Source organism: Lepus europaeus, chromosome 17 (genome assembly GCF_033115175.1).
Source record: "Lepus europaeus isolate LE1 chromosome 17, mLepTim1.pri, whole genome shotgun sequence".
Lineage (NCBI taxonomy): Eukaryota > Metazoa > Chordata > Mammalia > Lagomorpha > Leporidae > Lepus > Lepus europaeus.
Genome location: NC_084843.1, coordinates 49093757 through 49120815, shown reverse-complemented (window position 1 = coordinate 49120815; position 27059 = coordinate 49093757). Strand labels below are relative to the sequence as shown.

Sequence of the window (27059 nt, the reverse complement as noted above, 5' to 3'; positions counted from 1 at the left end):
TGCCCTGGACAAATGCTGGGCTGGAGAGTATTTTAGGTCCCCTGCCCACTTGTGCCAGCATGCCCCCTGGTGCTGGGCCCATGGCGGCAGTGTTTCCTGAGTGGCACCTGCTTCAGAATCTCGTGCCGAAAACACAGACCCCCGGCTTTAACTCTTGCCCTGCCATTTGAGAGCCTACAGGAACAACCTGTATTTTTGTCAAGCAATTCTTATTTCCATGAAAGAATGGCAACAAGGCTCTAGATCAGTGACAGATCACTTGCAGCTATGTATCCTCTTGGGCTAGATCATTAGTTAGGAGAAGCAGGAAGACATTTTCTTTTTCTTTTTTTTTTACAGATTTATTTATTTGAAAGAGAAAGTTGCGCACACACACACACACAGAGAGAGAGAGAGAGAGAGAGAGAAAGAGAGAGAGAGAGAGAGAGAGAGAGAGGTCTTCCATCCTCTAGTTCACTCCCCAATTGGCCACAATGGCCGGAGTTGTGCCAATCTGAAGCCAGGAGCCAGGAGCTTCTTTTTCCGGGTCTCCCATGTGGGTGCAGGGGCCCAAGGACTTGGGCCATCTTCCACTGCTTTCCCAGGCCACAGCAGAGAGCTGGATTAGAAGTGGAACAGCTAGAACATGAGCCAACGCCCATATGGGATGCTGGCACTGCAGGCAGTGGTTTCACCCACTCCGCCACAGTGTCAGCCCCAGGAAGATCCAAATGGACTCGAGTGCTTTTGCTGATGCGTACCGACCATGACATTCAGGGAGACACTTAACCAGTCTGTGGCCCTCTTTCCTCTCTGGGTGTTTGTGGTTGAAAATGCACCTTCTGATTACTGACATCATAAATAAGAGTGTAAACTGTTAAATCAACAACAGGAGTCACTGTGCACTTACTCCCCATGTAGGATCTCTGTCCTTAATATGTTGTACTATGTGGATTAATGATAAAACTAGTATTCAAACAGTACTTTATTCTTCGTGTGTCTGTGTGGGTGCTAACTATTGAAATCTTTACTTAGTATATAATAAATTGATCTTCTGTATATAAAGATAATTAAAAATGAATTTTAATGAAGAAGGGGATGGGAGAGGGAGTAGGAGGTGGGATGGTTTGTGGGTGGGAGGGTGGTTATGGGGGGGAAACCACTGTAATCCAGAAGTTGTACTTTTAAAATTTATATTTATTAAATAAAAGTTTTTTTAAAAAAGAAAATTCACCTTCTAAACTACAAAAAACTATGTAGTGTGAAGTAACAGAATTACTTCTAATACATTCTGTGTTCATAGAATACTCTGAAGTACTTCATCGGATATTAAAAGCCATAAATAGTTTGAACATGCAGGGACACCTTCACTAACACCTCCACTGACGACCAAGCACACAAATAAGCTCGTCTGTCGTCTGTCAGCCCTTGGTTTTGTTTGGGGTCCAGTTTTCCAGTGCAAATAATAAATAATGGATGATCAACATAACTAAGAACATTACTGTGCACAGTGGCGAGCACTGGACGTCTCTGATTCTTCCTCAGTGCAACCCAAATAGGAAAATAAGCCGCTGGAAGTGAAGTTCTTTGCCAAAGCTACACATCTGCTCCAGGTGGTTCTGAGACCACAGAACTTTTGCATGTGACCAGTTCTTTGCTGAAATAATCCTTATTTTCAACCTGTTATATGGTTCATCTTAGAAGTGAATGTTATTTCTCATGTTAAATATCTCATTTAATATCTCATTTAATATCTGTCAAAAGCAATGGTAAGTGAAATTGGTGACAACAGAAAATGTCGCTAAAGATTAGTACAGCAGTTTTAAGGTCTTGGCTAATAAAAGTGAATGTGTCGGGGCCTGTGCTGTGGCTCAGTGGGCTAAGGCTCCACCTCTGGCACCGGAATCCCATATGGGAGCTTGCTCGTGTCCCAGCTTTTCCTCTTCCACTCCAGCTCTCTGCTGTGGCTTGGGAAAGCAGTAGAAGATGGCCCAAGTGCTTGGGCCCCTGCATGCACGTGGGAGATCCAGAAGAAACTTCTGGCTCCTGGCTTCGGAATGGCCCAACTCTAGCCATGGCCACCATTTGGGGAGTGATCCAACAGATGGAAGACCTCCCTCCCTCTCTGTCTCTCCATCTTTTTAACTCTACCTTTCAAAGAAATAAATAAAAAATTTAAAAAGCGGGGAATGTCTATTTTCGCTCACAGCTATAATGGCAGACAGGGGAGGCTACCTCTCACAACACGAACATTTTTCATATCACTTTCATATCATCACTGCTGAAGGTAGCTTCAATTTAACTACACCTGCCCAGTGGCTACTGTGACTGCTGGTGAAATGCAAAGGGGACTATTCTTTTTAGTACTTCCTTTTCACTTTCTGAAAGAGACAGAAGGAGAAAAAATAGCATGTTTGCTTTTGCCTTTCACCAGCAGTCTGGTGTATTCAAAGACACTGGGTGGAGTTTTCTCCACCATTCAACCTACACATGCTAGTTCTCCACCATTCAAACCATTCAACCTACACATGCTAGTTACTAGACTAACAATTCCACAACCTTCAACGAGTATTTGATTTTCAGCCTACGGTACTCTGGTCGAACACTCTGACTTCTGGATTAGTCATTTCCATCCATGATTTGGTTTGTACACTTCACCAGTGTGTGGTGTATACATGTTCTTGCCCTCTAGCCCACCCCTCTCCTGACTCCAAAGGGCTCCTCACAAACACTGGACACCCTCAAACAGAGAAGGCCTGCTTCGTGGGTCACACGTCGTCTGGCTGGGGCAGATGGAATTCTGGATTGCTCCACCATATGGCAAAAATGCCAGCTGCCTTGTCCACCCCTGAGCAGTGCAGCCAACATCTGGGAAGCATAAAAATCTTGGAGCTCTTGTGAGAGATACTTCCTGCTGTGTTCCTGGCACATCTGAACACACTGAATTTTAAACTCATATCTGCAGACCTGTTTTTGTTGAATATTTGCCCTTTTCCCCTACGGTGGCCTTCCTAGTGACACACTTGGAGGAAAGGACCCTTTCTACATTTTTATGGCTATCACATCTGCCCTTTGCTTCATCTCAGGCCTACTCTGTAATTCATAACACAACTCTCCCTCAGCAAAACAGACACTCATCCTAACTTAGACCTTCCCATAAGAGCCCATCAACAACTCTGACAGAAGACAGGTAAAAGACCATAAGATGTACGACTTCACCAAGTTCTAAGAGTCTGTTCACAGGGAGAGAATAGAAACAAGTTTCCAGTCATCACTTCTCCCTATAAAGAATGGAAGGAGAGGGAACAAGCGTCCTCCTTGGATGACAGAACACACAGGAAGAATCCAAGGCCATGATGCTACAAACCTCGTAAGTGGTTGTCATCGTGGGCTTATAGGACACGTGATTAGCTCTTCTCAGCTCCTTGATGGTCTCAGCTGGCATAGATTTTGAAAACCCCAGGCCACTCCAGGTATTTGTGGGTGTTCTGACCTCTGTCACAACTGGTTTTTTTAACATTGCTTTTGAAAACGGAATATAAAACAAATGCTTGTTATGTCTAACTCACTTCTTACGTAAAATACTGAAGATGAGTGTTATTGCATAGACACAAATGGAATTACCAGTGAATGCTACTTCTTAACAAAAATGCCTAAAATATCTTAATAAAACACCCAAATAATATTAAGTGAAAAAATGTTACATGAATTCTCAGTTGATCTCATGCTAATCGATTCAACAAAATACATTCAATGTCAACAAAACTTGTACAATTTGAACACAAACATTCTGGGTTTATTATCATGAGCATCTGGTTTCTCAATTTACCAAGGAATACTTAAAAATCATTTATGAGTCCATTAAAATGCAAAATGTGGATCATGATTGCATCATATACCTTTGGTTGCTAGTAACTTCTTCTGTTCATAGTCAAATGCCTGAAAAGAGAGAAAATATTTTCATTGTCTATCTCTTTCAATGTTATGCAATGCTCAAGCCAATGGTTATAGAACAAAGGTTCTAACCATGTCCCATGAGTATTTCTCAGATATAGGCTAAGCTTTGCACCATGTGACAGAAATCCCATCCAAGTCTCACAAATCTACATCCTTTCAAAACTACTTAACTATAATAGTAAATTACTATTTCTGACTTCAAGACATTGCAGGAAACAAGTTAGACTTTTTCTCCAAAGAGGAAAAACAAAGTTCTTTTTACTATGAATATCTACCACACCAGGACCAATACATGCTAAAGTGAGTGAATAACTTGGTAAGAGTTATGCCATTTCTAAATACACCAAAATGCTATTAAGTTATCCCTTGGCCTCCTTTGTGTCTCAAAGTCCCTCTTTATCCAGATAAGCATGGCCTGAAATGGTCTCACATCAAGGTAACTTCAGAAATTTTGAGGCCTAATTAGTATAGTCTTTGCTTTTGAAATGAGATTAATGGCAATCTATCTTTCTAAAGGCATTTGGCAATACAGTGACATTAAACCTAGTTACATCTATTGCACAGGATGGCATCATTTATTCCATTACCAGTGCATCAGTAACACTGTTGCAAGCATGTCTACCACGGGTGTTTCTAAAGAAAGTAGTGGAAATATAGTTCTAGCTCAAACATTAATCTTATCAGCTCCCCAATGTAGCTAGGTAGGACCTGATTTAAGGACATCTCAAAGGCCAACAAAGACAGTCAAGAGCCAAGTGATAAGAGTTTTCTGTCCTTCTCTCAGGGAGACTAAGGTAAGGTGCCCACATAATTCATGGTCTGAAACACAACACTTCTGAGAGTGAAATACGCTGTGAATCATTAGGCCAGGATATAAAATAGTGTTGTCCTAGACAAACCAGGGTATCTAATAATTCCAACAACATGGACATAAATAGGAGGAGCCAAATCTTTAGATACAACAGTGTGAAGACATTTTTGAAATCCTAGTTCTAAAATAGCATTGGAAGTAAAACTTTTAATTATTAACGTTCAAGGGCAAGGTGGGGAGAGAACCTAAATTCACTGTTCAGAAGTATTTACTGAATTTACAGACATCACGCTGAACTTGCAACAAGGAATCCATGATCGCTTAACAGCTTTAGTGACTTACAAGTTTAGAAGGATTGGCTGAAAGAAATAACTATAAGCTAAATTAGGAAGTGAGCTAAATGAAATCTGGAGATAAATCACACCAAGAGCAGTCAAGAGACTGAAGGCCAGAGCTTTTGTACACCTAACGACTCAAAAAAAGTCTCAAATGCAAAGGATTAAACACAAGGTGTTGGGGGGGGGGGGGGCAGCGCTGTGGCGTAGCAGTTAAAACCGCCGCCTGCAGTGCTGACATCCCATATGGGTGCTGGTTCGAGTCCCGGCTGCTCCACTTCCAATCCAGCTCTCTGCTATGGCCTGGGAAAGCAGTGGAAGATGGCCCAAGCCCTTGGGCCCCTGTACCCACGTGGGAGATCCAGAGGAAGCTCCTGGCTCCTGGTTTCAGATTGGCGCAGCTCCGGCCATTGTGGTCACCTGGGGAGTGAACCATTGGACGGAAGACCCCTCTCTCTCTCTCTCTCTCTCTCTCTCTGCCTCTCCTCTCTCTGTGTAACTATGACTTTCAAATAAATAAATCTTTAAACGCACACACACACACAAACACAAGGGGGCAGGCACTGTGGCTCAGCAGGCTACAAAGTGGCCTGTGGCAGTATCCCATATGGGCACCGGTTCGAGTTTTAGCTGCTCCCCTACAATCCAGCTTCCTGATAATGCGCCTGGGAAAGCAATGGAAGATGGTCCAAGTCCTCAGGCCCTTGAATCAAGCTAAGAGACACAGAGGAAACTCCTGGCTCCTGGCTTAGGCATGGCCCAGGTCCAGCCATTGCAGCCATTTGGGTAGTGAATCAGAAGATGGAAGATTTTCTTCTCTCTGTAGCTCTGCCTTTCAAATAAATAAATCTTTAAAACAAACAAACAAAAAAGGGCTGGCGCCGTGGATCACTTGGTTAATCCTCCAGGGGCGCTGGTTCCAGTCCTGGTTGCTCCTCTTCCAGTCCAGCTCTCTGCTGTGGCTCGGGAGGGCAGTGGAGGATGGCCCAAGCGCTTGGGCCCTGTACCCACATGGGAGACAAGGAAGAGGCACCTGGCTCCTGGCTTCAGATCGGCGCAGTGCTGGCTGTTGTGGCTATTTGGGGAGTGAAACAACAGAAGGAAGACCTTTCTCTCTGTCTCTCTCTCTCTCTAACTCTGCCTGTCAAAAAAAAAAAAAAAAAAAAAAGAGCACACAAGGAGGACTGTATAGTAGCCTGCACTGGAATTACAATAGTATAATTTGGTTCCATGAATTAATTTTTTGACATACTTATGACAGCTTTTTTGTATGTGGGATTTTATTAAAAAAAAAAAAAGAAAAATAAGTTCTTCTCTTTTGAAGATGAAGGGATGAAGGTGATAGATTTCTTTCTATGAAGAGGTTAAGTCTACCGAGTAATTCTGATGCTGAAATCAAATGTTTATAGGAATCTCTAAAAACATTATGCATAAAATTCTTATTTTTCATATTGTGACACATATGGAAATTAAATTTCTCAATTTCATGGTCAATATTTTATTTTGAGCAATTAGCATGGCAGTTTTAAAACAAAGACAGAGGAAGCCTTTGTTGAAGAATTTGTTTGAAATGATCAAGGAAAGCTGTGAACCAATACAATCATCAATAATACTCAGCATCTCCTTTCAAAGAACTAAAACTTCACATTAGTTATTTTCATAGCTATCTGTAAATGGCACCAAATAAATTTATCACCTCAATTTCACAGATGGCGTATTATGTCTATTTATCCAAGACTATGTCACAAGGCAGTGATATCAGTAATGCAATCTCTCGAGTAACAGCAGAATGATGTTAGTTGCCTAAGACACAGTGACACTGATCATTTTGTACATTTTTAATATATTTAAAATAATCTTCATTTACGCTAAATTCTGCACTTCATCTTTAATGTTCATAGCAAAACCAATTCCTAACTTCTGCATATATAGTTTAATTTCATTTTGACCAGTCTGCAGAAGGAAAACCTAACTTCTGCCCTATTGCTTAATATTCACAGAACTCACTCGCGGACCCCTGCACCCTATGTTTGCATGCCCTTCCAGTGTTCCTAGCATTACCTGCATGTTGACGTACGATGGCCGTGGGGCAAGGCGGGCCCTCTCCGAGTTCTGCTGGGCGGCTGCTGCCCTCTCTGCAGCTCGCTCACTGCCTGGAGCCTTCTTGTCAGCCAAAGGGCTTTCTGCAGCATTCAGCTCAGGGTCTGAGAGCAATCTGTCTGCACTGCTGTGGGACAAACTTGAGAATTTAGCATCCTACTACATATACAAATGAATGTGCCACGTACACCACACATGCTGACCACTGTCAACCAGTTACTCGTATTATCTCACTTAATCCTCACAGCAATGCTACATAGAGACTCATGTCATTTCCATCTCACAAATGACCCTTCCAAGGTCACACCTCTAAAGTGTGCATGATGGAGGCAGGGATTTGAACCAGGAGCTTCTAGAGCTCAGAAGCATTTCAAGATATATATTCATACATACTACATATAGCAGATATGCTATACTGCATCTGGAATAGATCAGACATACAGAAAAGATATACAGCTTTTATATAGCAAGGAGATATCACTGACGCACACATACAAAGTCTAAGCAGAGCCTGAGTCGACCTACAGCTATGTGAATGACGAAACAGTAATACATGTGCGTGAAGTACATACGATACTGCTAACAAACAGACATAGCTTCTGAGTAAGAAATATTCTCCAAAGCCTACACAGGGCAACGGGCAGAGAGCATGAAAGTGCTTCTTACAATGAGCAGTCATTACCTTGATTTGAACATATGATACATGCAGGATATAAGCACCTCAGCTTCAAATCCAACTAGAAGTTAGACTCAGATGAGAAAAAAGAGATACGTAGCAAGAACCAAAGAGCTGACTGGTTCATCTGCTCACAGTTTTATTGGTTCAACTATCCAGTTGCCGTGCCAGAGGAATTAAGAAAAGGCTACTGGAAGACAAAGGGAGGAACAATGAACGGTGCTTGCCAACCACTGACGGAAGCCTCACAGAAAGCATAGGAGCTGGGACCTTGAGGGTGTTTGCAAGATAACTGATGCCAAAGGCGAGGAGAACAGCAACTCTGAGGGAAGTGCCTGAGGAATGTGAGTGTGCAGTGCAGGCCACTGGTGGGTGTAAAGCCAGGTGAGACAAGATCAAACTCACATAAGAAAAAAAAAAAGAAAAAAGAGGAGAGGCTGGAGGTGGGAGCCCACTCTGGAGGCAGCAGCTTAATCCAGATTGGAGATGGTGATAAGGTCTGAAACCGTCACAATGATGAAAGGATTACATTTATACTTCAGGTGCATCAATACACTGAAGAAAGCCAAAGCTTTTCTCTAACTTACATTAAAGAACATTAATTTGGGGAACCAAAGACATATAAAGAAAAACACAACATAGAATTGGGCAAAATAAGAATAATAATTAACCAAACAATTTACAAAACAAAATAGATTTTTTGTTAAGAAAGGGAGGGAATAAGACTGTATTTGCTAATGCTTGCATGAAGACCCTCTAAGAATATTGAAGGAATTGGGGAAAAAGCCATTGTAATCCATAAGCTGTACTTTGGAAATTTATATTCATTAAATAAAAGTTAAAAAAAAAGAATACTGAAGGAACTAACAAAGAGAGCAGAAAATTTCAGGTAGATGGGGATACAGAAACTCTCAATGCAGACACCATCAAAACAAACAGAATTAGAGCAGGAAAGAGTAAAGTTGACACACTGGAAACTGCTACGGCAAGGGAGAGTCATATTTAATACAATTTACCCACTTATACTTGCTGTTATTACTAATAAATTAAATCATGATATTGTCAAGCACTTATTTAAGTGTCTGTAATTAAGTAACTTGGAAAAATGAAACCATTGCTTAAGAAATAAATTCAAAGGCAAATGAGGAATTCAAAATGGAAAAATGCCTGACAGCAAAAATCAGAGAGTAAAAACTGCCCAGGCTGATTACTAAAAAGCAGAGAGAAAACTAAACCAATACAGATGGTTTCGAGGATACAGATATAAACTCCAACGAACCAAACTGGAGGACTATAAAGATTTAAAAAGGGTGAAACTCATCAGATGTTATTCCTTAATAAAATTAAAAAAAGATAAGATGGAAAATAAGCCACTGAAGAGATTCAACCTGAATTGAACCACAGAGTATTGAGTTTAAAACAAATTCAATCTTTTATAAAACACTTCTCTCCCAAGGACCAAGGGGTTTAAAAATTAAAATACATACTGTAAGTGTGAGTTTTTGGTGCCCTGCAGTAGTTCCACTGTCTGCCTCTTGGCACAAGAAACCTTGGAGGGACCCATCATCTGCTTCAAGTCCCCAGCATTCCCAGAATGAGAGGGACTTCGAGGCATGCCCACTTCAACGAACGCATCGTTACAACCTGCAGAGAGTAGAAAATCGAAGTGGAAAACCTGACCAACATCATCTTACAGCTGACAGTTGCCTGCAATGGAAATAAATCAGAATCCAACACTATGGAGGTATTGTTAGCCTGACAGAGACTTAACAGCTTTCATCTATAAGATGATACTTTAACAAATTCAGGCTGTCACAGTAACCCAATCCAAAGAGACCCTTATACTAGAGACTGTTAGGGGTAAGAGGGTTATGAAAAGACATGTTACTTAGGGGGAGACGGCAATGCTTTCTGGCTACACAATTACATTCAGTTTAACTTAGGAAATTCCAATGAAATGGAAGTGATTCTTTCTCATGAAAGTGCTTTTCAGTTCACCTTTACTAAGCTCTTTGGAATTGCATTTAAGATATTGCCTTTCTACACAGTTAAGGGAGGATGAGTCATAATTAGCAAAACCAACTCCCAATTATTACACAGACTCTCCACAACTCCCTTTATCAAACCAGTGACAGACCAGACTCAAGTTCAAGGAAAAGTCAGTTCCTGACCTTCTGCAGGGTTTGACTGGGAAGAAGCCTGCTCAGACCCAGTTGTCTGGATTGATGGATCACTATGATTTGCACTGAGCACTTTTTCTCCAAGTGATGCAGTGGATATTGCACCATATTTTATATTCAGAGACTGAAATAATAAAAACAATGCAGATATGGTTATAATTTTCCAGTATAAATGTCACTACAGGTGAAGGTTGAAAAAAGGTTACCCATGGCTTATCTCTTACGAACAACAGAGATCACAGCAGAAGGACATTACCTGTGCATGTCCATTTAAAGAAGCAGAGATTTTTTTGCCTTCAGTCTGCATGCTGTTGATATGGACATCAACAGGAGTCAAGCCGGGAGGGGGAGATGGAGCTGTGTGCCCATAGGTTGGTACTCCAGACAATAAAATATTGGTTAGCGTGGCTTGGGCGGTAGATGGAATCATAAGGTGTGGTATAGCAGAAAAACCTGCAAAAATATTAGACAGGAAAAAACTCAGTAAGCAATTGCTATTTGCACTAACCATAAAAAACATATTTGGGGGGCCAGTGCCATGACACAGAGGGTTAAGCCACTACTGGTGACACTGGCATCCTATATCAGAGTGCCAGTTTGAGTCCCAGCTGCTCCACTTCCAGTCCAGCTTTCTGCTAATTCACCTGGGAAGGCAGCTTGAGATGGCCAAGGACCTGGTCCCATGCCACCCACACTGGAGACCAGGGTGGTGTTCCTGACTCCCGGCTTTGGCCTGGCCCAGACCTGGCCCAGACCTGGCTGCTGCAGCAATTTAGAGAGTGAACCAGTGGATGGAAAATCTAGCTCTGTTCTCCCTCTTTCTCTGCCTTTCAAATAAATAAGTAAACAAATAAATAAATCTTTGAAAAACAGTATTTTTGCTGCTGCACATGCAGAAGAGAATTATAGTTTGACATTTCTCTATAAATTGATTTAATGTTACTATAAAAATACAGAAAAATACTGAAATGGAACATAATTTACAGAATTCACAGAACATTTAATCCAAGCTGCTCACTGCGCAGATGAAGGAAGCAGCCATGTTTAGCAGGTGCACATTACTAAGCCAGTTAGTCTAAACTAGGAGTAACCAGGACTATACTTCTTGGTTTCCAGGTCAGGGTCTTTCCCGTAACTAATGCTGCTCCCTGTACTCCATGCTCTCTTTCCTAATCTGCTTATCACATCTGAAGATTAATTACATATTTCTCACATGAAGAACTCACTGCTCTTCTGCCTTAAACTAACTTACACTTTAGGAAATTGCTGTTTACGTAGATGATGCTTTCAGCCATTTCCCCCCAAGGAAACATAATCATTAGTAAATTTTATTTAGCAAAGATAACACCTATGAAGATATGCCTTAATGATACTGACCTGTGGCACTCGAAGTATTAGCAAGTGGAGGTGCCCATAATGTGGGACTGGGGGTGCCCGAACTTGGACTTTGCAAAGGGCTGACTGAGCTATTGAGCGCATTCAAGAGTGAATTTGGAGCTGTTGAAGTGTTTAGAGATAAGGTAGTGGGTCCCAAGAGACCTGTAACAAATGAATGTGAAGTCAACATACACAATTCAAAATTTTAAAATAGCAACAGCACCAATATGATATTCGTAACGCTGCTTGACATCTGATATTTTCTAAATATAAAATATGGGTGACAGGTTTTCTTAACATTTACATGGAATGCTACATGTATCAAACCCCAACACAGGAACCAGTTTATTCACAAACAGCTGTTAATCAGACGATGGAAGACAGGTGTGCCCACAGACAGACTGCAAGTCGGGCCGCTGAGCACCACCAAGTGCCCTGCATTCATGCCAACTAGCCAGCATGAGCAGAACTGTGCTCATGTGTGGACTCATTTTTTTCTTCTCTGTAATTCATTTGTCATCTGCTTCCAAACAAAGCTTTTCAGAACACTCACACTCAGCATCGAGCAGGAAATGTTTCCCTGCGGTACAAGGAATTGCTCAAGGCCATTTGCAGGTAGGTCAAACTACTTAGAATGCTTTTTACACACGTCAAAATGTATACATGACTTCTTTGGGCTCCATCTCAATGATGAACATTACACACACACACACACACACACCCCATGCTTTCATTTCCAATATCCAAAGCTTCATTTCAGTAATGAAATTTCCCCTTGGGAATTTAAAATATGTCCTAGGATAAAATGTGGATTTGGATACAAGTTTGCAGGAATACATTTATAAAGCATTAAATATTACAGGGCAGGTGCAGCTATGAAAACATTCTAAAAATACAATAACTAGGAATCTTTGCTCAATTATTTCCCTTCTAGTAGAGGGCAAATTGGGCTCTTGCAAAGGTACATGGTGAGTATTTCGTGTCTCATAGCACTGCTACGTTATTATGACCCTGTTCAGGTCCCCACAGAAGGAACGACTTCAGTAGGCCAGGGGTCAAGAAAAAAGTCCTTCTTAATTGTAAAGGGACTAAGCATCATAATCACATTATAAATATAAATATATATATGTATTAAAGATTTATTGATTTATTTATTTGAACAGCAGAGTCACAGAGAAGGAGAGGCAGAGAGAGATAAGAGATATTCTACCTGTTATTTCATTCCCCAAACCTTCAAAATGGCCAGAGCTGGGCCAGGCTGAACCCAGGAGCCTTATCCAGGTTTCAGAGGTGGGTGCAGGGGCCCAAGCACTTAGACCATCCTCCACCGCGTTCCCAGGCACACTGGCAGGGAGCTGGATTGGAAGTGGAGCAGCTGGGACTTAAACCAGCACCCATATGGGACGTGGATGCCAGAGCCGCAGCTTCACCCACCATGCCGCAGCGCTGGCCTCTACATTTTAATTTTTTAAAGCAAGAATAGCTATTAAAAAATTAGATTACTGAGAGGTTTTTTTTCTGTCTCAAATCAACATGACATGCTAGGGTTACAGCAATACCTTCACATATAAAGGGAACTGAGAAATGGGAAAGAAAGCAGTGAACCTGGCTGTTTCTACCTGCACAACGGCAGTGCACAGATGAGGCCGTCAATAACACCGTGACTTTTCAGTGACTTTCTTGAAAAATCTGAGCACCAAGCTGATGATGTTTGTTCATTTGCCTACTCCCTGCCTCACATATACACACAGGTCCATCTGCAGCCACAGGAGCCACAGACTACCTTTCCTTTGTGTCTGGGTACAGCAGGCCTGACTGCTGAGGGTGGAGTCTAATGATTTTCACCTCTCCCTTTCCCTGCTCCCACACAGAATCGCAATTACTTTCTGAAAAGCAAGCCAGATAATCTTTATCTCTTGGGACTGGTGGCAATATTGCGAATGTGAGAGAGAACAAACACATAAATTAGAGTCAGCCTGCTCACTTCAGTCTCAATGGCATTCTTAATTTAGAAGAACAAACACATCCACTGAAAATAAAGCAGTCAGACCTTGAAGAATCAGGGTAACCGAAATCCACAGAGTCTAACAAAAAACTCAAAACAGACTGGTTCAAGTTGGGTTGCTTTCCACCAGATCTCAGGGATAAAGAAAGGAAAAAAAAAAAATAGCCTTTAAATGCAGATCCAAATGGAAGAAAAAAGTGAAGCAGATAAGCATTTCCCCAGTGGCTGAGAGGCGCTGTAATAATAAATTTTATACCTAGTCCAGTGAGTCCGAGGCCTGCGGAAGCTAAGATATCCAGGCTGGGACATGCCAGGCCGGCAGGGCAGGATGCTGAGGATGGACTGGTTGCTATGGTAACCCCACTGCTTTCAAGTCCGAGGAGACATTTCCGTGCTTCATACATATTTAAGGCATTTCGCTCAACACTTTTCACAATCACAGACTATGAAAACACATAATGGGGAAAAAAAGTGACATGCAAGTAGTCTACAATGAATGCAGGGAGGTAGGAAATGAATATGCTAATTAGAAGCCCACTGCAGGGCATACAGTAAAGTAACATGCTTTGAAATCAGTGGCCAATTCCAACCACTGGTTTCTTCAGTTTCCTCCTTCTGGGAAGACTGTAGGTTAATTACCGTTTGTCGTGTGTGTGTCCTGTGTCCCAGGGACTGTGATGGAAGGCACACATATAAAACCTTCTGAGGTGGGAGTCATGATTCAGTCAGGGAAGTGAAGAGACTCTGCAGCGTCTTGGCACAGCCGCCAAGGGACAGCACAAGGATGGGAAACCCAACCCCCTCGCAGCCCATTCTCTCTTACAGCCTCTGTCTTCACATTCAAGCCTCCCTCCCTTATCTCATCTTTAGAAACCAAATCCAACTTGTCACTGTAAGCTGCACAGTCACAGTCACTTACGCGACATTTATGGTCTACTGGGTTCACTAATAGACCTTGCAAACCACTCTTTCTTCATCACTAATGCTGTATCTATGGCAAAGTTTATAGAAAAAGAACTAAATAATAAATCTGGATTTTTTTCCTGAATGTACTCATCTAGAAAACTGAAACTATGAACTCAAAGGAGAAAGTCTCTGGTAGACAGTAAAGAAAATCGGTGAGTAAAGCAGCCATCGGAATGGAGGCCAGTCAGGCATAACAGACAGTCCTGGGATGCTGCAAGGCCTCTGAGTTCTCATCTATAATCTATTTTTCCCTGGCACCTGCTCCTGTGTAAATGAACTCCTGGAATTCTTTTTGTGCCTGTACACATTTATATATCCAAGTCCTCAGATACCTTTTCTGTCTTGATCTTTTAGAGTCCAGAGTAGTACTCATCAACTCATATCAGTAAGCATGAAGCTTCACAATATTCAAAATTGATGTCCTGTTCTCCAACTTGAAACATGTGGTATCATGTACACTTAGAACCAATGCTAACATTTCAAGTTTTCTTTGGAAGAAGTTAGGATTGTTTTCCTTCAGCTAGACAATAAATACCACAATATAAGGGGTCTTCGAAAATGTTATGGAACTGTGTACCCGGATTTAAGATCATTTTTGCACCAAAATAAACTTATCTTTTAATTTCATTTCCACCAACTTATTTTAAGTACCTACATATACAAAATCACATATAATACATATTATAAACATTATACATATACAATAAGGTTTACAGTTCAGAAATTAAAAACTGAATGATAGTAGTACTTGGTGTTTTTCCCTACTATAGTAAGTCAGGGAACTCAACTCAGCCCAGGAATTTTCTTCTATTTTCTCCTAGTCTTTCCACAAACTTAATACAGTTCCCCTCTGTAAGTCCTTCTATCTTGAAGAGGTTTTTTAAAACACAGAAAACTAAGATAAATGTAACAGCTACTACCTAGCACCTGGATTTAAGTGAGATGGTTTTGTTTCTGATTTCTGAAGAAACTGAACACCCCCCTTGCTCACTTCTATAGTTCTGTTTCCCTATCTCCCAGCCCAGAGGCAGCTTATCATCAATGTGGTGTGCACCTTCCTTACAATGCTTTGTCCTTGAAACACAGAGACATTCATGGATGCTACCATGAAGTACATGGTATCAGGCAATTTGCATTCTTTGCTCAATACCATGCTTGTCCCTTAAATGCTGATGCCAAGATGTTCTCAGAGTGTTCGACTAGAAGTAGGTGTGCAGGAGGAGCAGGATTAGCATCTGTGTGATCAGATGGTCCCAGACTGCTCTTCAAAGAGGTGGAGCCAATTTATCCAGTATGAATGCAGGAGCATTCTTCTCTGCCCACATTCTAACTAGCACTAAACATCAGTTTTATCTCTTATTATTCTACATGTAATTACTGACCTTTTTCTAGTAACTTAAAGGTGAAGTTCCAAGGAGGCTGAACTGGAGATAAGACAGTACTTACAGTATTTACTAAAAACAATGGGCAGTTTTTCTTTCAAGTTTGGGGGATAGGATACTGGCTGGCATCAGCAAATACTCTAAATATTTTTAATTGCATTGGATATGTACACACAGATGTATACATACATGTACATAGCCTTTTCAACTGTCTGGCAATTTAGTAAAACTTGAGGTTCCAGATTACAAATTAAAAAACATTGTTTCCTCTTTTTCTCACATGATTTTATAGAAAAGTAATGATTACAATAAAATGGATGCCAAAAACCAAGACATAAAGAAAACAATGATCAATAATGAAAACTGTTACAGACTCATATATATAACTAAATATGACACAAATATACAATGTTGATGTCATGTATATGAAAATACACACCTGCATACAAAATAAAACTGTACAGACTATGAGATGCCATAGGACCCAGACTCTGAACCAACCTTGCTTGGCTGCTTTGGCTTTGGCTTAATACTGATGAAGACATCGAGCTGTTCCATCAACTGAGCAATGAACTGCGGGTCGACTTCGATTTCCTCCTTCATGTCAAACATCAACACAAGAGGGAGACAACCCTAGAAAAGTTGCAGAATGCACAGGAAGTAAAAAGGCAGTCACGTAAACACCTGACCATTTAACTTAACCACAAACAATGCAGTATTATACAAATGTAAAGAGCAAACCAACATATTAAAGCAAAATTACATACCTTCCTAAAGCGTAAAGGGCTGGTGTAGGGAAAATGCTGAGTGGCTGAAAACTATTTTTGGATGACATTATTGTACCTTAAGTTTCTGGATTTGGCCCTGAGGGTTGTTTTTGTTTTTGTTTTTGTTTTTTTAACCTTCTCTCCACCTTGGAAAACTCCTTTATTTTCTGATTTTAGTTTTGCTGTGATGCTAGAAACTACATTTTCAAACACAACAAGCATAGTCACCTTGTGCCATAGCTCAACGACTATGTGACCTTTTAGTTCATTCTGAATGAAAACGAACCATGTCTCAGCATCTCAGTTCCACGTTTTGGATCAGCTTGTATGTGCAACCACAGATCTATAGGTTTATAGGTTTGCCCATTCCCCTTAGTTAACATAGCCTCTCAACTACACTTTACAACTACCCTTAACTCATTTATAAATTTTTAGGTTTTTATTATTTACTTATTTGAAAGGCAGAAAAACAGACATTCGGAGAGAGAGGCAGAGAGAAAAATTAAAAGACAAAGAGATCTTCATATCTGCTGTTTCACTGTTCAAATGCCCACAAGAGCCAGAGCTCGACCTGGCCAAAGCCAGGAGCCTGAAAGTCAATCCAGATATCCCACCTGGGTGACAAGGACCCCTGTATTTGTGCCATCAACACTGCCTCCCAGGGTCACATTACCAGGAAGCTGGAATCAGGAGCCAGTACTCAAACCTGGGCACTGAGACATGAGATATGGACGTCTCAAGCAGGATCTTGATCAGGGCACTAAACATCTGCCCCTTTAATTGGATTCTATACTTCATTATCTTATCAAAGATCTTCACCAACACAAGCCTTCTGATACAGCTCACACCATACATCCTTCCTAGAATAAACAACTACCATTGTCCCTTAACTCTCACATGGCTTAACGCTGTAGAGTTTAGATTTCTTTTCTCTCTCTGAAGCTTTCTTCCTGGTCCCTACTCTACTAAGCCCAGGAATCAGTTAACATTTTTCTCTAATGCAGAGTATACTTAGTAACAGCCCACTGGTTCCTGTAAGTTTGTACATAATGTATCAGAAGTTACTGTTAAACCTACAAGGATTAAAATGAAATACTATACACCATTTCTCATGTGGATAAAAGTGATTTTGTTATAGGCAGTTCTATTAAAAAACAGTAATGGTATTTAAACTACAGGTTAAAGCTTTTTAATTTATCCTCCACTTCTTTCAATTTTAGGCAATAGTATCACTGGACACCTGTATTTTTGGCAGGTATGGTCAAAGTATGAATGTGAATTTACAGCTTGAAAAAATACTTGAAAAATATACTGAATTTAAAAATAACATCTAAAGAATCAAAAAAGCAGGGAAATATGAAAAGTAATTATTATAACCTTGGATATGAACATGCTGCCTGATTAGTAGTATATTAAAAAAAAAGAAGCTAAGGCAGGTGAATTCCTGGGTTCCATTCCCACCTTTGGCTTTTGCCTCCAGTTTGCTGCTACTGTAGACCTTGGGAGGCAGGGTTACTGGATCAAATACTTGGGTCTCTGCCACCCACAGAAGAAACCCACAGCAGTTCCAGGTTCCTGGCTTTGTCCTGGCCCAGCCCTGGCTGCCGTGGACATTTAGAGAGAGATTGGAGACTTCCTTGTCTGCCTTGCTTCCTTTCTCCCTCAACCTCCCATCTCTGCCTCTCAAAATAATAATAATAAATTTCTGACAAAATAAGCTTAGCTAAGAAGAAATCATTCACAACAAAAACAAAATTCTGAAAATCATGTATTACAATCCTCAGTAATAAGTTGTCATCTGTCAGAGGAAAGTTATCAACAATTCTACCATGAGTTTTCTGAAACTTTCTCAAAACGAATTCTGCAAGTTAATAACAGCAAAGGTCACACCTGATGCTTACGGATCCAAATGTCACTAAAGGTCAAGCAGAGAACAAGAGAATACAATGGTGTTTTTAATAAGAACATTTGGGAGCCCAGCATTAAATTCATCCACGCTGTTACTAGCAACCCATGCACTGCGGTTTTAAATGAACACAGGAAGGACAGAAATGTTATAAATAATAAATTAGAAGTAGTGTTCAATTATAATTTATAACTTTGCTATCTTTCTTCAGTAAGTGACATTCAAATTCATGGCTTCAATAGTAACTCCCAAATTATCGTAGATAGCTCAGAAACACAAATGTTTCAGACTGCCAAAATTTATGTCTTTGAAGATCAAATTTAAACAGTATTTATACTTTTGTTTAAACAGAATGTATGTGGTGCAAACAGCACACTAACACTGCCTGTCAGATAATCACCTGCCATCCACGCTACCGAATAGTCATTTTATTGTAACCACTTCTTTGCTTAACTTAGGTTTAAAAAAACACAATGCTGGAAAACCATCCACGTGACAGTAAGACTGTTCCAATTTATTTCCTTTAATCAAGAACTGCCTTATTTGAGCAGACTTCAAAAGTGCTTCCTTTTATTTATTTTAGAGGCAAAAAGACAGTGTGAGCTTCCATCTGCTGGTTCTTTTCTCAAATGCCTGCAACAGCTGGGGCTCGGCAGGGGCCAAAGCAGAGAGCTGGGAACTCACTCAATCCAGATCTCCCATATGGATCACAGGAACACAATTACTTGAACCGTCACTACTGCCGCCAGCATGAATAGTAGCAAGAAGTTGGGAGTCAGGAGTTGGAGCTGGAAATGGAACCCAGGCACTCCAATGCAGGATGTGAGCATCTTAACCATGAGGCTAAATCCCCTTTCCTAAAGTGTCTTCTTAAAGATCATCTTAGCGCAGTAAGGGAAGCAACGCCCACTGTATCCAAAGGAGTTTTTTAGAAAATTGTACAGATAATGCTTTCATATGCTGATTTTATATGTTTACTGCAGCTCAATTCACAATAGCTAAGATACTGAATGAACCCAGATGTCCATCAGCTGATAACTGGATAAAGAACTGTGGGATAGATAGTATGAAATACTACTAAGCAATAAGAAAGAATGAAATCCTGTCTTCTGTAACAAAATGGATGCACCTAGAAACCATTACACAGTGAAATACCAAGTCCCAAAAAGACAAATACCATATGTTTTCCCTGATTTGTGGTAACTAGTAAGAGTACCAAAAATGCAATGTATAGGAGTGAAATTAAAATTTTGAGATTCAATGATTGTTTGTAGCCCTTGTCTCTACTGTTGAGGAACAGTGTTTTTTTCTTCGTGCTATTTCTTGAACTCCTTACTTAGTGTAGGGTTAATCTTATGAGTATAAAGTAAACTGAGAGATCACTGTAAAAACTAAGAAAGGAGAAATAAGAGAGGCAGGAGAAGGAAGGAAGAGGCAAGGTGGGAGTGTAGGCAGGAGGGAGGGTAGGGTGGGAAGTATCACTATGTTCCTAAATATGTATATATAAAATAAATGAAATTTGTTTACCTTAAATTTTTTTTAAATAAATGAAAACAAAACCAGTCCCAGTAACTTCATAGCCTTACCATGAGATACTGCCTTGCAAGACAGACAGACTCGATGGTGCCCTGGAGGTAGACGGTGGATTTCTTCTGTGGATTGCTGGGATCGGGAAAGTGGATCTGAGCACCTGTTCTCTGCATGATATGTTTGATGTTGCTCCCATTCCGACCCATCATGAAGAGATGATGCTGAGCTGCAATATCTAGCTGTGTGCTCACAGGAATAGCTGACGCCAAGCTCCCGGCAAGGTGTTCTAACAGCATGGCGGTTCCTTCCTAGGAGAAAGGGGGAGGAGGGAAATAATCCTATGAAATGACTGTCCAGATCTAAACAGGGCCAGAAAATATAGCACATCCTGTAACACAAAACGTAACACAAAGGGAACTTCCGGGAAACAAAAGCACATAATATCCTTCACAAATAAAACTGGCCTGTTTAGTACACTTTTTTTTGTAACATTTTATTTCAGAATAGCCTTAAATTTACTAAACAGAAATTTTGAGGTAGTAATATAAAGAAGTCTCATGTACCCCGCTCCGTATTTCCCTAATTAACATCCCTTATCAATATCTTGGTCACAACTAAAGATCCATTTCCAGCTTCCCCTAGATTTTTAATCCAACCCCCTTTGATCCCTCCCATCCTCTAGTAATCAACATTCTGTGTTCAGATTAAGTTTTTTTCTCTTTTTTCTTTTTATTTTATTCCCACGTACAAGGGGACGTGTGGTATCTGTCTTTCTGTGTCTGGCCTATTTCACTCAATATGAAGTTCTCCAGTCCCGTGCATTCTGAATACTTGTGACATACTGAATGGTCTCAGTTCTTTACCTTCACAGCGCTAGTGTTATTCTGAGATCCTCGTACTATGACAGTAGCACCATACATTCGGGAACGCTGTTTAAATGATACTGAAATGTTGTACGTCTGTGATATGTGCTGAATGGAAGGGGAATTAGGATCAGGAACTGGTTGAAGAATTCCAGCAATTGGTAACTCGAACATCAGCACCAAAGGAAGCAGCTCCTAAGATGAAAATATGAAAGCCCAAAGCAAACAGTTAAACTATTATTCATTTAGAGAGGTGCAGAATTCATTTGTTCTTTTCTCATGATACACTTCAAAACATAAAATGTTTTTATTGTAGATGTAAACTTAGAAGAACTATATACATATATACATACACATGATATATATATACACACATGTAAAGGTTTTTAAATGAAAAAAAAAAAAAGCCTTTTGTGAAGCTTGTTTCCAAATCACACCACCTGTGGCATTTTCCCACCAGCCTCTATGTGATCATTTGAAAGTCATCAGAGAAGCTGAGTCAGATGAAATCCAGAACATCTCTGAGAAAAGTGTCCAATGGCAAAAAAGTTTATAAATAGCATACAAACTCATCTACAAAATATTTAACAATAAAATATCTACATTAAAATTTAGATAGTGAATATCAAAATGGACATGAAAACAACCTCCATCATATCTCCTACTTATTGAACATAATTTGGGTATAAAATGATAAATGATGATGTTTTAATGCCTTATAAAGCAACTGTTAGTAACAATGATCTACTGTATTACAGTAATAAATAGTTACCCGAATTCTAACTCGGGCAGATTCTACTCCTGCTGGTTGTCCTGCTATAGATACCTGCAAACGTAAGAAAATAAGCAGATTTATTTGAGTCAAACAAACATCTGTTTTTCCAGTTATCTACATCATAGCTACACAAACTTGTCAGGGAACGCACAGCAACATTCTTACTTGGGAGCTTGTTACAAAGAGAAGGTTCTCAGACTCCAATCGACAGCTGCTTGACAAGAATTGACCGGTTAATGAGAACCTGTGTCACCTGGCTTGCATCACCCCTGGACTGTCCCAAAGTCCCAGAATTCCCAGGAAGCCATCCTGCCCTTCCTCAAAATTACTCTTTGTCACTGCATTTTTTTTCTTTATTCAAATTCTTTGCACACCAGATGTACATTAACATGCAGTGATACGGCTGCATAAAGTTCTCAAAATATTGGACTTCCTCCACTGCAGCTGGTAAATAACCACTGCTCCAACACCTACCCCCCTCACCTTTTCCTGAAATCCCTGCGACCTTCCCTGGCTCTGCCACCTAAAGTGTCGGTCTCAGCATCAGCGTGAGGGGACAGGAGCCCTGGACACTGCTCTTAGGGTCCACGGTCACACCATATTAGTTTTTCAGTGTTTTTAACACGGTCTGTGCATTTTTATCATGGCTTTCTAAGTCCCTCAGGCACACACCCACCAACACTACCAGTGTCTGTAAAGTCTGCATCATGATCACCTTTGTAGCTGACAGCTTCTAGGACCATGGTGAGCACAGCAGAGAACACAAGTCATACTACCTGTTCTTAAAGTACTAAAGTGCTAACATATGGACAACAGAGTCCCATGTTTCCAAACAGAAGAAACATAAAAAGCTGCATGCAGACCAGGGAGAGACATGATTCAGGCAAGGCAAGAAAGTTGGGCGTTCAAGCATTTCCTCTCTGGTGTAGCCGGAGCACGTCGGGGTCTTTGCAGACATAATCTAGGCAACAGGTAGTCTCCTGGACCAGGCCAGCTCTCATGTCCTTTCCTAATGGACCTCCTGCCACAGGGGATTCTTTTTGTGGCCAGCACTTTCTCCCCTGTTTTCATCCAGCCCTTTAGACATCAAGAATTTAGGGCTTACCTACAACTCCTCATCTCAAAAAAGGACAGCACCTTCCATCTCTTTGCCAAAGGTCAAAAAACCCATGGCACGCGTCACCTCTATGATTACTGATTTGCCCTCATCTCTCAAAAAAGATACACACTGAAAATTAATGTTGAGGCTCATCCCCTCAAAGCTCACGTGGAGAGACAGACAAATCACCTGGTTGCTTTTTTCCGCTTGGTTATTTCTGTTGGAATCTGGAAAGTGGATGTGGCATCCTGTTTCCTCCATGACCTTTTTAATATTATTGCCACCCTTGCCGATCACATGTGAGTGTTCTGTATGTGAGACATCCATCTTCAAGGTAACCCGATTGCTCTGCATGGAAATAATGTATCATTTCTTGATGCACGAGAAGGAAAGAACTCCCTAAAAACGTTATGCCCCCATGAAAATATATTAACAAAAAGTCACCCAATGGGAAATCTTACCAATTCCTTGATCTGATTGTCTCAATCTAAAATGTCCAATTTCTATCAACTTCTCTTTGGTAATAAAAAGGAAAGTCTGATTGTAAGATAAATTTGTCAGCAGAACAGATATGTTCTCTATCATGATAATTTTCTTGCAAAGTAGCCTTTAAGTAAAGCCAGCTGCAATTACAAATTACTTTCTCTTTAAAGATATTACCCATTAAACATTTAATTTAAATAACTAACAATAGATGAAAACAAAGTTGAAGATTTGTAGGTTTGTAGGACTGTGGAACTAAGATGATAGCAGAGTAGAAATAAAAATAAAATTCAAAACTAAATAAGGACGCATGTACACTTATTTTCTCACAACTTCTAAGTTACTGTTTGTTGAACTTCATGAAGTCAATCTATTATATGCTTACTGGCAGGCAGAAAGGTCAAAAGGAGATCACAAAGCCTATCTGGCAGTGAGCTGGTTTAAGTAAATAAATACAATGTGTAAGAATAGTTATATTAAAACATAAAACTTTAAGATACAAAAAATAAAAGCACTAGAACATGTAGTGGAAAACATGAATTTTGGGAAATTTTCTGTGATCAAATTAAAAAGATTGGCATGAAATTCTTTAATTCTTTCTAATTCACAAGACTTTTACTGAAATTCTCCAGTTTTTTGTTTTGTTTTGTTTTTGGACAGGCAGAGTGGACAGTGAGAGAGAAAGAGACAGAGAGAAAGGTCTTCCTTTGCTGTTGGTTCACCCTTCAATGGCCGCCGCACCATGCTGATCCGAAGCCAGGAGCCAGGTGCTTCTCCTGGTCTCCCATGCGGGTGCAGGGCCCAAGGACCTGGGCCATCCTCCACTGCCTTCCCAGGCCATAGCAGAGAGTTGGACAGGAAGAGGAGCAACAGGGACAGAATCCGGCGCCTGACCAGGACTAGAACCTGGTGTGCTGGCGCTGCAGGCGGAGGATTAACCTAGTGAGCCGCGGCGCCGGCCATTCTCCAGTTCTTAAAAATTCAAAATAAAACACGTTAAAACATCAGTAATTTAAAATCTTCTGAATTCTGAGATTTTCAATATATATAAATATTTTGATTTTTATACTCAGCTCTTTCAGTTTGGTCTTTGTTTTTTTTTAGATTTATTTTATTTATTTGGAAGACAGAATTACAGAGAGGGAGAGTCAGAGAGAGGCTTCCATCTGCTGGTTCACTCCCCAAATTGCCGCAATGGCCGGAGTTGGGCTGATCCAAAGCCAGGAGCCAGGAACTTCCTCTGGTCTCCCACGTGGGTGCAGGGTCCCAACGACTCCGACTCGGGCCATCCTCCTCTGTTTTCCCAGGCACATTAGCAGGGAGCTGGACTGGATGTGGAACAGCTGGGATTCAAACCCGCACCCAAATGGGATGTTGGTTCTGCAGGCTGGGGTTTTAACCACTGCACCACAGTTCCAGCCAGGTTAGCCTTTATAAATATCCTCCTTTGTAAAGAAAATGCCCAAATAGTTGACCATTATATAGGTGAATAGCAAGGGGAAAAAAGGAAAGTTTCAGAGCCAATTCCAGTGAAATAACAGATGGAGAAACAAAGTGGCTTTGAATTATGCCCATCCTAATGGGTGTCAGGTGATATTCATTGTGGTGTGGATTTGCCACTCCTTGATAATTAGTGATGCTAAATATTTTTTAGTGACCATCTGTCTTCCTCGGGGACATGTGCATTCAAATATTAGTCCATTTCAAGAATCAGATTAGTTTTTGTTTGTTTTTGGTTTTGTTTTTGTTGGTAAGTGATAGAAGATCCTTATATATTTTAGATATTAACACTTTTTATATGAATATGTGGTTTGCAAGTATATTCTCCCATTTCATGAGCTGCCTTTCATCCTATTGATTGATTGCCTTGCTGTGAAAAAACATTCTAGTTTGGTGTGATCCAAAATTGTCTGTTTCTGCTTTTGTTGCCTGTATTTTGCAATCATACCCAAGAAACTACTGCAAACGCTGATGTTATGAAGTTTCTCCCCAGTGAGTTCTGTAATTTCAGGTTTTACACTCATTTCTTTTACCCACTTTGAACTGATTTTTGTGTATAGTATAAGGTTCAGCTTTAGATTCATCTGTTTGCAAGTCAAGATCAGTTTTGCCAACACTGTTTATTGAGGAGACTTTTTCCCATTGTGTAGAGTTGGCATCCTTGTCAAAGATCATGTAATTATATATGTGTGAGTTTATTTCTGCACTCTTTATTATGTTCCATTGGTCTCTATGTATGTCTTTATGCCAGTGTTACACTGTTTTGATTACTCTAGCTTTATAAAATGTTATGAATCAGGAAAAAAACCCAATGGCTTGGATTTGAACCTCACCTCCCCAGTTACCAGCTCTGTTTGCCTGAGCAGGTTACTTAGCATATCTGTGATAGGCAGTCAGGAGAGTTACACAAAACAATACTTGTTCAATAATACTATAAAATGATTAGCAAAGTACCTGGAATATAATAGATGATTTAGATGTATTGATTCACACAAATGAGTATATATTTTTACATATTTACGTTTTCCTGTTTCCCCTCCCCACACAGACTTGCAGAGAGAACGTGTACACACAACCACACAAAAGGAAGCATATGTGGCTGGCACCACAAAGGCCAATATGCTAATGATCATCTTTGCTGCCTGTCCTAGCCTAAGCAGCACCAGTGTCTGTTTCTGAAGACGGTCTGCACATACATGCATATGCACACATATGAGTACCTACATATGCAAATGTGTGTATGTGTGTATGTAGAAACACTGTTCCCTTACACAGTATGAGAGAACCCAGTCAAGTATTCAGCAGAACTGTACATCCACTGTACAACCACACGTGTTTTCCAAAGCCACGTTACTTTCTCCTGGTTTTTCTTCTCCAAATGGTTCTTTCACAAGGGCAGGAAGCAGCCCTTGCAGAGACGAGGTCCTGACCCCCGAGTGTCCTTAACATTCACTTACTTTTGTGTCTAAGACAGACATGATCATTTCCTTGGCTTCTTTAACATCTTCCTTCTTTCCAGAAACCTTTATATGGGGATCTGCAAGGAATCAGAAACAACGGTCTCATGTGAAACTCCCAAACTCTGTTTTAAAATTGATGTTACTCCTAAGTGTTCCGTAAGAAAGTCAGTAACTTTCCTTCTAGGCATGTATCAATCTAACATTAACTAAACATTCAGAATTTCCAAATTTGGAGAATACTCTAATTATTCATGTACCTGTGACTTTTCCCCCTGTGATACATGGCTAAATGATTTTTTTTCCAAAATAAGTATATAATTGCAAAAATAATTATATAATATTTTTAAACAAGATGTCCATATTTCAATATAACAATTGAGATCTTGCTACATTCCAGGACCCATTCAATGGATTTAAAGGTATTAATTTATTTAAACCATGACACAGTTTTGTGAGGTTGTTTACAGAAAAATCTAAGCCACAACATAGTTTAGAATCTTGTCCTGGAAACCACTCAGACTTGGACCATATAAGTTAAAGCCTTCCAGCTGTGAATTCATATTTTAAACTCTGTGATAACTTAGGAGACATCCTCACAGGTGTAGGCTTAATAGAAAAAAATTTAAATATCAAATTTTCCCAAATATAAATTAATCCGAATCACTATTGAGTGACTCATCTAAGATGGTGTATCTGTTGTACATTACTGCTACTGACCGTTGTGTAGGAAAGCACTCATTTAACAACTATTTTCTGAACATCCACTATGCACAAGTCCATGTTCCAGGAACTAGGGGTAATATCCTATCAGTGAAGAAAAAAGGCTCTGTCCATATACAGCTTATCATCTTGTTCAGGGAGACAAAAATGAGAACAAACTGCCTAATACATCAGAATACAAATGGATG

General features: G+C 40.3%; 1 protein-coding gene across 4 annotated transcripts in view; it reads right to left on the bottom strand.

Moving 5' to 3' along the window:
• The window catches only part of BICC1 (BicC family RNA binding protein 1), a 338019-nt gene that overhangs the window by 19785 nt on the left and 291175 nt on the right, over nucleotides 1-27059 (bottom strand). For 3 of the 4 annotated variants that reach the window (XM_062215389.1, XM_062215391.1, XM_062215392.1), the window contains exons 4-17: nucleotides 26149-26228; nucleotides 22898-23056; nucleotides 21607-21660; nucleotides 20835-21029; nucleotides 20028-20279; nucleotides 16270-16401; nucleotides 13677-13863; nucleotides 11416-11577; nucleotides 10295-10491; nucleotides 10030-10162; nucleotides 9346-9502; nucleotides 7144-7309; nucleotides 3879-3918; nucleotides 3347-3501 (exon numbers count right to left, since the gene is read on the bottom strand). In XM_062215389.1, coding sequence (XP_062071373.1) covers nucleotides 3347-3501; nucleotides 3879-3918; nucleotides 7144-7309; nucleotides 9346-9502; nucleotides 10030-10162; nucleotides 10295-10491; nucleotides 11416-11577; nucleotides 13677-13863; nucleotides 16270-16401; nucleotides 20028-20279; nucleotides 20835-21029; nucleotides 21607-21660; nucleotides 22898-23056; nucleotides 26149-26228 — 2069 coding nt within the window. The remainder of the gene's footprint in view (nucleotides 1-3346; nucleotides 3502-3878; nucleotides 3919-7143; nucleotides 7310-9345; nucleotides 9503-10029; nucleotides 10163-10294; nucleotides 10492-11415; nucleotides 11578-13676; nucleotides 13864-16269; nucleotides 16402-20027; nucleotides 20280-20834; nucleotides 21030-21606; nucleotides 21661-22897; nucleotides 23057-26148; nucleotides 26229-27059) is intronic. The other variant, XM_062215390.1, reaches the window with a different exon arrangement.